The sequence below is a fragment of the Lissotriton helveticus genome, chromosome 2_1 (genome assembly GCF_964261635.1).
Source record: "Lissotriton helveticus chromosome 2_1, aLisHel1.1, whole genome shotgun sequence".
Taxonomy (NCBI): domain Eukaryota; kingdom Metazoa; phylum Chordata; class Amphibia; order Caudata; family Salamandridae; genus Lissotriton; species Lissotriton helveticus.
In genome coordinates, this window is record NC_136059.1 from 689,446,822 (window position 1) to 689,459,190 (window position 12,369).

A 12,369-nucleotide genomic window follows, 5' to 3' on the forward strand; every position below is an offset into this window, starting at 1 on the left:
CACCAGAGGATAAGAGATAATTGTCGGGCATCACAACACTTTTGCTCAAGGCAGCGGACGGCCATGCCATTTGACACAAACATTAAAATAAGATTTTCCTTCTGATCACCACAGGTCGACCTGAAACTACTTACTTGACCAAACGAGGTGAGCATAAAGAGTATATACAATACAATACATTTATAGAGCGCACAGCTACCTCCGTAGAGGCATTCCGGCTCTAGGGGAAAGAGCACCATCAAGTGACGTAACTACGGAGTTCCTAAATGACGTCAAGTCAGGAGTCAAAGAGTAATGTTTTATGGCTCTTTCTGAAACAGCTTCAGTCAGGCTGCTGTTCAGACCAAGAAGGAGAGCATTCCATAACTTTGAGGCCAGGAAAGCAAATGATCTACTACCTCTTCTGCCCTTGTGAATGAGTGGCGGTAGTAAGAGTTTCAGATTATTGGATGTAAGTAATCTCGCCGGGGTTTAGGGTTTGAAGCAGCACCTGAGCTAAAGAGGACCTTTGTGGGTGTAGGCCCTAAATGCAAAGCTGAGTGCCTTGAACTGTATCCTTTTATTCACTGGGAACCAGTGAAGATGGTGCTATTCATACATCCTAAATATCGGATAGCCCTTATGGTACCTGACATATCGCTACACCACCTATTAGCCTTCCACTAGTCTTAACATTAATTCAACGGCCCTCTGTCAACACGCAACCTTGTCTTTCTTAAGTCATCTAGTACCTCTGCTCCAGCGGGTTTACTTCCCACACTCTACTCTTTTAACCCATGAGTATAAGTGTAAGTCTGATATTTTATGTGACCTGTAATTTTGCACATGTCAATTACAATGTTATTGACACACCAGTTTATGCACAATTTTCCGCGTATGCCTCTTTATGGTATTCATATATGTTATTATCACCCGCCTGTCAATTACAAATTGTAATGACATATGAGTCCATGCATAACTTGCTAGTCTTATACGATATGCTCTGTTCTCCCGCATGTCAATAGAAATGTTATTTAATACTCAACACACAACCGTGATACTAACCAGGACGCGTATTTTGCACCCCTACTCCGTGTGCCTCCATATTGGGCAGGTCAGCACACCAGCTTCCCACACACGTGATACACGTCGCCTGACGTAGACTCCCCCCTCCCAAGAACTAGATGTAACACACATCCGACATCGGTACAGTTACCGGCAGGATCCCGGCCAGAGTACTACAGGTTTGAATGGTGGGAATCCATCCGTGACCAAGTAAGTCATTTGGTACTACAATGATTCCACGGCAAGGATGGGCGCTCGGCCCACTTTTGCCTTCCTGCATACTTACTACCTTTCATTTTACAGCCCACAGTGTGTGACTACATGAGGTTCCCCCTGGCACGATCAATTTGTCTGTTTTTAATAAGCAATACTTTTTAATGCTCATTTTTGTTATTTCCTGTTTTGTCCCATATTGGTTAGCACTCGCTCATCACGCTCATCATACATGCTGGCTTAAACACTACCAATATTTTTTGTTCACTCTAATAGAAGTCATGGGTGTGTGGGTTTAACCGCATGTGTGCGGGCGGAATTCCGCCCGTACGCTGAGATTTTCAAAAGCGCATGTTACGTGACGAGCTGGGCTCGTCATGAGCGTGCGAGGAGGCTACCTCATGACGAGCCCAGCTCGTCATCAGCGTCGAAGGGGTTAAGGCAAACCAGCATCAGCGCGATTGCTCCAGCGCTTATAGTAGCAGACACAATAGTCCCACGTTTGTAGCTGAATATAGACAAACCTATAGAATGGCCTAAAGGTCTCTGGCGCATTCTTGTGACAATGCATGGTACCCGACAGCATTTGTATGTCCTGTGTGTCTTTTTACTTTGTGTGTTTTCTATTACAGATTTCAACCTTTTACGGGGTCCATAAGTACGGTTTGCTCACTATACTCACAGTACACTTTAGTACGTGTGCTGATATCACACTCACGTGGCTGCTTCCATTTTTTAGCCATCTCACTATTTATACCATGGTCATGATGAAAGCCTCACGATTGACGTAGAAGGCTGAAACATGTCGACCTGTACCTAAGGGATATCGAAGCACAATTTTAACTTCACTATATCCCGCTTGTGTTTTTAATCATGTCCTAAGACCCTTCTAATAAAAGAAAATTCATAAGGGCATTTCTTAGAGACATTTCTAATATTTTTCACTTCACGCGGAGTATTTTACTCACAGAGCACTCACTCCACTCATCAAAAACCTGCTCCGCTGTAATCAGGCGTTGTAGCACAGCTGGGTTGCACTCGACAGCCCAGCTGGGACCTCAATGATAAAGCATGACACCAAATAGGTTGGTTGGTGGTGGGTCTTATTACACATCCACTGGATGTCTGTACTCTGTTACAGGTTATTGAGTCACCTGAAGTTGTAACATTTTTGGTGGGCTTGTCCACGTTGTTTATATTATTATCTAGGGGAAGGGGACGTAGCCCCATTCCTTTCTTTCCTCACTCTCTCGTTGTTTACTATACTGATAATTAATTTATCTGCTCTATTAAAGGTTTAGTTGATCAGAATCATATATTATATATATTGGTCTGTGCGAGTGGGGGAAGAGGAAGGACTGGTGTTGAAATATATAGGGTGGCAAGAAGAGGAAGCTATCTAAAGGCCTATACTGTCTAACATGACAATCCACATTCTTAGGGAATACATGCTTGGGTATCCAAACACGCCCTTTTTCTTGGCCCCGATTGATGAATCAGCCTAAACTTTCTATTAATGGGCTGATTTGGATGCACTTTTTGGGGGGAAAGTTTCATGGAGATTCATCAAACAACACCAGAGTTATTAGTGAAACTATAAACAATATTTCTATGGATTCTCTGACCTCTCATTGGACCTCTAGCGAATTTTGCGATTACCTTTTAGATGATACATACGTTTTTAATTTGTGATTGGAATATTGGAAGTGGTATGTTTTTCTTTGTTTTAGAAGGGGAAGCATTTATGTTTGAATGTTCTTTTTAGATCGTGTCTTGATCAGAAAGACTTTTGTCATCCAATATTGCGGGAAGAATTTGAGTTTTCTGATCAGAGAAGGATTCACGGGTCTCTTCTTAAATACATAGCTGGCGTTCTGGAAGCGGAAACCCAGGCTTTGAGCAAAAGGTGAGCTTACATGAGAGCCTTCCGTTATTTTTATTCCTGTGAATAGGTGTTTGCTGTAATTCTTGGTCTTAGAAAAAAGTTTGTTTTAAATTTTGATATTTAAGCAAAAGAACAAACTTGGTTTTGTGCATTTTCTGTCATATTAATAATGCTGGCAAAATGTGCATATGTGAGATGCTGGCTGAAAAAACAAGCATTTGCAATGCAATAGGTCTCGCATTAATTAAGTTTGAGCTATTGGCATTGCTAAATATTGCAACAGCAATTGCAACCAAAGTCTATCAATTGTAGGCCAAAAAAAGTTTATTTAATTTTGTAGCAATGGTGGCATGCTGCGGTTTAGATGAACATATTGAAAAGTAAAGTGCGCCATACTACAATTGCTACAATAGTTAATTGTGGATGCCTTAAAAATTGATGTGTGCACTGATGGCTGGTGGTGTGTGTGCCTGTAGAAATTGTGCATTGATGGCTGGTGGTGTGTGTGCCTGGTGGAAGTGTGCACTGACGGCTGGTGGTGTGTGTGCCTGGTGAAAGTGTGCACAGACGGCTGGTGGTGTGTGCCTGGTGAAAGCGTGCACTGACGGCTGGTGGTGTGGGTATGATTTGTGAAAGCGTGCACTGACGGCTGGTGGTGTGTGCGTGCCTGGTGAAAACATGCACTGATGGCTGGTGGAGTGTGTATGCCTGGTGAAAGCGTTCACTGACGTCTGGTTGTGTGTGCCTGGTGGAAGAGTGCACTGACGGCTGGTGCTGTTTGTGCCCAGTGAAAGCGTGCACTGAGGACTGATGGTGTCTGTGCCTGGTGAAAGTGTGCACTGTCGGTGTGGTTGTGTGTGTGGTTATGTGTGTGGTTATGTGTGTGGTTGTATGTGTGGTTGTGTGTGTGGTTGTGTGTGTGGGGTGGTTGTGTGTTTGTGTGTGTAGTTGTGTGTGTGTGTGGTTGGATGTGGTTGTGTGTGTGTGTGTGTGGTTGTGTGTGTTTGTGGTTGTGTGTGTGGTTGGATGTGAATCATGGGCAGTGTTCAGCTAAGCTCAGCATACTTATTAAACACTTCTATTAACAGGCTGCACTCAAAGACAACAAGCCAATTAAAAATATGGGCATAGAGTGGGTGGGGCTTCAAGGCCATACTCTCCCTAGTACACACTGATTGACAGTACAGAAGAATTGCATCACCTGTCAAGCTCCAGATTAGAAGACCCTACCACCACATGCCCAATATCAACAGAAAATGAACTATATTAAAAGGGTCAGTATGCCGTTCGCCAACAACACAATATGTTTAAAAAAGCTTCGAAAGCAGGTAGTTTCCTCTTGTCTACAATGATGAAAATGCAAGTCCACACAGCCATCAATCAAGAGTAGCAGATACTACACCTGGCCTACATTTTGTGATTTCGTACATACTCCTTTCTACCCCTAGTCTTAAAGAGTCATGAAAACAGCAGCAAGAACCAAGGTCCCATGTTTGCTTTCTGCAGTCCACCTCCTTGACCTTTTCCCGAAGCCCTTATTTGTAAAAAGACTGTTGAAAGTTAAGGATAGAAGATTTTTAATATGAGTCGGTAACATTAAATCAAGAAGAGCGGGGGAGTATAACTGGCTGAAACAACGCGACTGGCGCCTTGTGAGTGAGTGTGGGTGAGTGGAGGTGTGTGTTATTGGTCTGGAGTGACTGTGTGCGTAAGTGAAAAGGTTGAATGGCTGAATGAGTGGTGTGCGGCTGAACGAGATTCCGTGAATTGAGTGGCGCTTTCAGAGATTGGGTGAACGATTCACCGTGATTGAAAGAGTTAATAAATGAGGGAATGAGTAGGCCGGTGACTGGCGGCTCAGATTTCTTGAGTAGCGCTCGCTGCTGACCGCCAGGCACTTTGTGATTATGTGGATTGTGGTTTCCATGCTACTAAAAGGTAGGCGCTATTCATTTAAAGCGCCTGCAGTTCCTGGACTGCATCTGCCCCTGGTGAACATGTCAGGGTGTATGCTATTACCCATCTGGACAGACTTCGATCTCTCGACCTCGAAGGATAACAGGTAGCGTGTGCCCTGCCTAGGTCCCAGCACCGTGCCCACAGATCTCCCTAGCTCACTGTACCGACCTCACGGTGCTACTGAAAACACTACCATTGAGGGTGCAGAACACCGTCTTTTCGCTGGCCCACTGGGCTGATTAGAGACAGGCTCCTATAGTCGGATTAAAGCCTCACTGGTGCGATAAAACCTACACATTTCTTATAAAGGGACCCCTTCCACGGGGGTGGGGGGGTTCGGGAACAGGGTGTGAGGCAGGCAGAACCAGGAGTACAGGCAGGAAACCCAAGCAGGCAACTCCGATTGTTCCAACAACACATGTGTTCGACTGAAGGGTGCTTGTTTCAAGCAGTGTACAATGGGGGCTTAGGGACACACGCAGCGCACCGGGCCAGCATCCCCTTGGAAGAGTGGGGCACATGTGTACTGGAGACCCCCTAAGCACCGGGGCTGGGCTGTCTCTCTCGCCAGCACCCCTCAGAAGAGTGGGGTACATGTGCTATGGGGCCCCGTAGCGCACCTGGCCAGCTCTGGGCTGCTGCATCACCCTTCGAAAGAGTGGGGCACATGTGTACTGGAGACCCCCTAAGCACTAGACCTGCTGTCTCAGACGGCAGCACCCTAAGGTATATATGTCCTGGAGACCCCTAAGCACTAGACCAGCTTGGGCTGCCTCAGACTGCAGCACGCCTGCGGAAGAGTGGGGCACGCTTGTTCTGGAGACCCCCTGAGCACCGAGCCATGGCTGGGGTGTGTCAGGCAACGTCACGCCTCAGGAGTGCGGAGTAGATGTGCTCAGGAACATCTGAAACTCATCTATAACCCACATAAACTGCCCCCTGACTTTACCTTAACCTGCCCCTGAGATAGCTCAGTGGGATAATGCTCACGCAGCAGTCATCTGCGAGTAACCTCTGAACTACGGATAGGAATCCTGCGTGGTAGACCCAGTCTTTCACTGTCCTCGGATGGTTGCACTACCGTTCGTACCATATCGGCTGCCGCTATTAGTCTTTCTGCAAACTTGGTGAAGCGCCTAGACATTCCTGGATGGATACTGCACGTTATATAAACCAAGCTTTTGCAATGCAATAGGTCTCGCATTCACACAAGTTTGAGCTATTGTCATTGTAAATAACAATGCATTTTTTATGATTTGGTTTTTAAAGCATAAATAAAAGGCATTGCCATTTACAATGCCAATAGCTTGAATTCGCGTAAATGCGAGACCTATTGCATTGCAAATGCTTGTTTTGTTATGGAGGTTGGGTGGGTGGAGGGGAAACACGGAGAACGAAGTAGGGGGTGGGAGCAACACGGATAATGGAAGGAGAGCAGTTGGGGGCAACACAGGGAGAGAGTAGCTGGGTGCAACCAGTACGACAAAAGAGGGAGGGCGGCGCTAGCGGAAAGCAAACAAACAGCGGAGGGCCAGAAAACGGAGGGGGAGAAAACACGACCCAGTCATATTTAAAACAAGTACAGCAATAGGCAACTGAAAGATGACCAGCTAACCTACGTAAACAGTCTTCTCCTGCACGGCAAAGTTGCATTAGCGTTTTGGAAACAAATCTGCATACTCAAACAAGCTTGGTCAATGACAAAACGTCTGGCTTATAATTAAGTGTTTCATAAGCCATCGATGGCCTTAGGTATTTAATAATCATTTGTGAAATGTACTGGGTTACCTATTGCGCCAAGAAAAAGACTGGTGTGTTTTTTGATTTCTTAGTCACACCATTATAGGCACATCAAACCCTCGTGAGCCCCAGTGGGTGGCGGCAGCTGACCGAGAGGGAAGCTCGTAGCCGTATATCACACAGACAGGCGAAGCTTATGCCACATCCACTGGTACGAGGTAGCAATAGTAACATAAAGAGGACATCACGAATGCTCACTTCAAGCACACACAAAAATTCATAACGAAACCTGCCCACTCCCAGCCAAACACAATGAAACAGTATTCAGGATGACGCCTGTGCCCAGCAATGCCTGAAGAAAGGATGTGGCGTAACATTTAGAGCTTCTGACTTTGTAACTGGGGGACAGGGTTCGAGTCTAAGAGCCTGCCCTCTCTGTGGAAACAAAAAAAGAAATGCAGACATGCTGATCAGAAGGGGAAATAAACTGCGAAACTCCCCCTCAAAATTGTTGATTAATTTAGAGAGAGGATGTGATGTAACAGCCAGAGCTGCAAAGTCTGGAAACTGGGGAACCGGGTTTTAGTCTTGGCTCTTCCCATGCCGCTTGAAACTAGAAACAGAAGTTCCACACCTGGCAAGTCTTGAGGCCCAATGTGTAATGAAGCGCAGTGCAATGTTTGCCATTCGTAATGCTAAGTCTCCATAAAGGAGAACCCAGCACCCCCTGGAAATGTTAAGTTCTATTAGGCTACTACCAATGTTTCTGACCCGGGGTACTAAAATACACAATTTGCTGGATACGGTACAGATAAACTTTCTCCATGTTTTGCACTGGACTGGAACAGTGACAAGAGACTCCATAAGTATTTCTGGCTCACCCAGATGAGTCAGGGCGATGCTGGTGCCGGGAGGCAGGGCGATCCTGGTGTCGGGAGCTCAGATCTTAAACTAAACTTTAGTTTAAGATAAGCCTCTATCTGCAAGGAGGCCTTTCCTTCTCCGCACAAAATTATCAGGGCTGCCTACTCCCTGTGAAAAGCAGCTGGGTCCCTCTCAGTGCAGTTTAACCCAGTCGAAGACCAAACCTTTAAAGTACTCGAGTTGAATGATCCTCTGCGGTTTCAGGTGGCTATCAGTCACAAGCCAGTGCTGTACAAACCAGTACAATAAATAACCTGGGCAAATACGTTTAACCCTTGTGGTCTGAATGCATACTGAGCTTGAGTAGACTTCACAGGTATGAGGAGGGGGTACAATTGTGCATGTATTCGCAAACACCTTCAACGTAACTGAAACACTTCCAACAAGCGATCGCGAAAGCACTTGCTATTGTGAAAAAAAATATATGCTCGCGAGTGGTGCGCGCGCGCGCCACTGCGAGGCATATGTGATCGCTTTTGTGAAAAACAAAGCCGAGAGTGGTGCGCGCGCGCGCCATATGCTTTCAATTATCGCGCCCGTGTCTGGGCACGATAATTGAAACCATATGCCAGAATGCACGTAATAGGCACCAATAGGCCAGGGGCGAAGCTATGCGCCTGCCTCTGACCTATTGTGTGCTCTGTTTAAACCAAACACGCAGGCAAAGGCTAATAGCAGGCCGCATAAGTAAAAAAACACGCACGTGTTCATTTCCTGGGTCCATTTCGGAAACCCGGACAAAAGGACTCTCGCTGCGCGAACACTGCTGCGCAGAGTAACGCTAGGCGCGAGACCTAAAAACCGCTCAAATGGGTCGAGTGCAGCATCATTTTGTACCATATTGTTCTGTAAAATTCAGAAATGTGCCATCCAGTGTGTTATACACATGCTTTAAAAGAATTTGGGAAATATCTTTGCAAGTAAAGGTTTTTGCAGTGCAATGTTGACTAGCTCTCATTGTTAAAGTTGTTACCCCAGTTTCAAGCAACCTTATCTTTCATCAGATTAAAAAGAGAAATAATTTGTATCCTCGATCGGCTTTAATCAAAACATTTTTTTAATGTTGAATATGGCGGAATTCATGTTTATCTCTTATGCCTTAGGGTGAAACCGAACACACTATACAGGGCTGTTTTATTTGTGTAATCCCGGTATCATTATCTGTGCGGTATTTAAAATATAAAGGGGAATTACACATATGCAAAAGACGTATATCTTCAAAGTCACCACAGTCCAAGGAATCTGTTGGCAAGTATCGGACTTCCTTTTTGATGAATGACTCACCATTAGAGCTTGTAGATGATTAGTTTTTATTGTTATTTTTTGCAAGGCATTTGTTCGAATGTGGAAAATGAAAGAATGCTGTAGCAAATGTGTAGCCCTCAGTGTTTAGAGTGTAAAAATACACACACTTTTTTTTAAGAGACTATAGAACTTCTGATAAGGAGAACGATCTTCGTTTGTGACAGATATGAACCTTAGCTCTTAATTGGATGCCCAAAAAAAACACTGCAAATGGATTTGCATGATCTACAGTGTACACGAAACTGTGACTTACAACAAAGTGTCATCTTTTTTTAATGCGCTGAAGTGTGAAGCAAGGGAGGCACAGCGAAGAACAATACATGATTCCTGATTTTCGAGGGCAGATTATAGGCACTACTCTGGATGGTGCCACCGCTTTTGCAATTTTAGACTAGGAAAGTAGGCCTGGGTGAAATTTAAATTATGCCAAGGTAATTCAAATCATTTCGCCCACGTTTGTTACGTGAAATTACTGATTGTTCCATTATCCTATGCTGTGTACATTTGCACCTTTTGCAGTAAACATGTACCGACCGTGCCACTCACAGTAAAAATTGACTGCCAATCCATGGGTCCCACAGTAAGTGAGGGGCTGTTGTTTGCATTGCTTTTGGGTTTTTCCACTTTTTTTGTAGCGATAAATGCACATTTGAGTCAAAAAAGCGCTTTTTGTGCTAAAATATATGCCCAGTGACAGATTGACATTTTGTGTAATTTTGATGAAATTTCGCGTGATTATGCGAAAGCAAATGTTAACAAATTTTGTACACCCCTATTGGAGTTTCACATTTAACTTACTTTTTTAGAGGTAGCATGTATCCATAAGAAATGCTAGTGACTGCTCGTATTCTGTATAGAAGACCACTTTAGAATACAGGTTTGAGGTTGCTCCAGCTGTATTGTGCACATATATATTTTTTTGCCAATTGAAGAAAAGTTTTCTTATTGTTTGTACGGGATGCAACTTCTGTGGGAAGACACTTCATATCAATGTAAATATACTGGAGATCTAGCAATGGGTTTCAATCTGTTTCTGTGTGCTCTCATAAGCGTGTCGACATTCTCCCCGCATTCTCTTGGTGAAAAAAGTTTTTTCCTCTTAGACTTCCTCTATATGTAACTCTTTGTCCACTAGTGCCTGTAGGCCTTCCCTTCCTTGTACGCCTCTGTGGGATGAGGAATAATTGCGACGCTTCAGTCTCAGAGGGCAGCACATCCTCCTATGGGAAGGACTGATAGAAGGAAAAGTAGGCTTCAGTGCAACAAAGTTTACCAACGACTAATTGGGGCAGTTTCTTGCTAAAGTTGGTAACTCAACGATTTACATTTTTATAATAAGAGTTTTGCATGTTGGGGAGTGATTGTAAAACTTATTAAATCTTTCTGCTGAGAGAAAACCACGATGGTGAGTCATGAAATGACTATCATGTTAAAGTGTCATATTCTCTTCTTTTTCTTTGTAGGTTGTGTGATTTGACAGAGTCAAGGCGCCTCGAAGTGATGCCACAGGCCGTTCTCGTTGGAATCTTTTGGTCTGAAACCAAATCTTCAGTGTTTTTGACCAAACCATTATATATTCTAGTAGACTGGGTTATTCGTTCCCACAGAGAAAAAAACTTGGCGAGTGATGTGAGTTATTTTATAATAACATGCAAAAGCACAACTTATTTTGTTAGTATAACCAAGCCTACACACATAGTTGGGACCAAGCTTCCATAAAAAATAGATTTTTTTGATTTGCTTATAACTTTTCCACCGTTTGACTAATTTCACAAAACGTTCCCCAAAAGATCTATCTATCTCAGCTTCTTTGTGAAATGTTTTGGGATGATCCATCAAGAGAAATCTGAGAAAAAGGGGGGCCCTAAACACGGTTCCCTCATGTAGTTTTCCATAAGAATTGCACCAAATTTGGCAGAAAGTGAGAACATGTTCCAGAAAGCGTGCTTTTTGTGATTTGGTGTAAATCCATTCAATACTCATTGAGAAATTAAGATAAATAAAAAGAAGATTTTTTTTAATTATATATATATATATATATATATATATATATATATATATATATATATATATATATATATATATATATATATATATATATATATATATATATATATATATATATATATATATATATATATATATATATATATATATATATATATATATATATATATATTCTTTTTTTTTGCTGAGCTTCCACAGATAAGAGATCGAAAGATGAGACATGATTGGCTGCCACCATATCAACAAAGATGTGGTGGCAGCCTTTTAGGACTCAGGGGCTCCGTGCCCTATTCTACAAAAAGTATAAAGTCATGCAGGAAGGCAAGTTAGGGATACCCTGCCCCTTTAGGCTTCATGGTCGGACGCCAAGAAGGACCCCCCATCCCCTGGCCAATACCACATTTTTTAATGGTACTATGGCTCCATGGAGGATTTGTGGTCCCGATAAAAAAAAAAAGGGTGGACGTGCGAGCACCTAAGGCATTTATTTTTTAATTTGGTTAACTTACAGCACCACTATGTATCGGTAGAGATTTTGTGACACTAACTGCGACATGTGTAATGCTTTACCATGTTAGGGAGGAGATGAAGGAAGGGGCACAGAAGCGCCACAGCAACATAAAAAAATACAGTAATTCTCCTGGGCAATTGAATCCATGACCACAGGAGAGCTTACCGTATTTTTTTTTAAAGCACTCAGAGCTGGAGAGATATGCTCTTCAGCTGGAGTGCGGGGACCTCTTTTGATTGCCTGCCAGGCCTTTCAGTTGAATATGTTGATCCTGGTGGTGGCCCTAGAAATGGCAAGGGCACCACCAAGCATTTTTAATGCTATAGAGGGCTCCAGGGAGCGCAGCAGCCAACCAGCAGTTATAGTTATTAGTGAATTTTTGTCAAAGCCAGTATATCTGCCTTACTTACACTGACACCCTTTATATTGTTACAAGAGCCATGCGTGATAGCCAGGTGTTGGGTCCCCAAAGGGGTTGGACTGGGAAGCCCTGCACCCAACCCCTGCACCCAACCCCACGCCATGCATGGCGATGGATATCTTACTTTACGTTAAAAAAGCCCTAAGAAAATCAGTAATGCAAACAAAGGTTGAAGTGATGTTATGGTTAGGAATTGTAATAATATCTAACCTTACATAAAAAAGAAATCAGAAAAACAAGGTTAAAAAGGGAGGTGAAAGATGAAAATATCACCTAAAACATTCTACGTTAACCGAACAGAACCACTTAAATTCACAAGTTATAGTTATCGCATGTAACTATAGTTTGTGCCCTAAAGTA

The 12,369-nt window shown here is 43.4% G+C and overlaps 1 protein-coding gene across 8 annotated transcripts in view; it reads left to right on the forward strand.

Moving 5' to 3' along the window:
• Positions 1–12,369, forward strand: part of SLF1 (SMC5/6 complex localization factor 1) — a 786,836-nt gene that overhangs the window by 371,642 nt on the left and 402,825 nt on the right. For 7 of the 8 annotated variants that reach the window (XR_013607070.1, XM_078675388.1, XM_078675391.1 and 4 more), the window contains 2 exons: positions 3,023–3,163; positions 10,534–10,699. Coding sequence is in view for 7 of the 8 variants with exons in the window: in XM_078675388.1 (XP_078531514.1) it covers positions 3,023–3,163; positions 10,534–10,699 (307 nt within the window). In the remaining variant the exon portion in view is untranslated. The remainder of the gene's footprint in view (positions 1–3,022; positions 3,164–10,533; positions 10,700–12,369) is intronic. The other variant, XM_078675392.1, reaches the window with a different exon arrangement.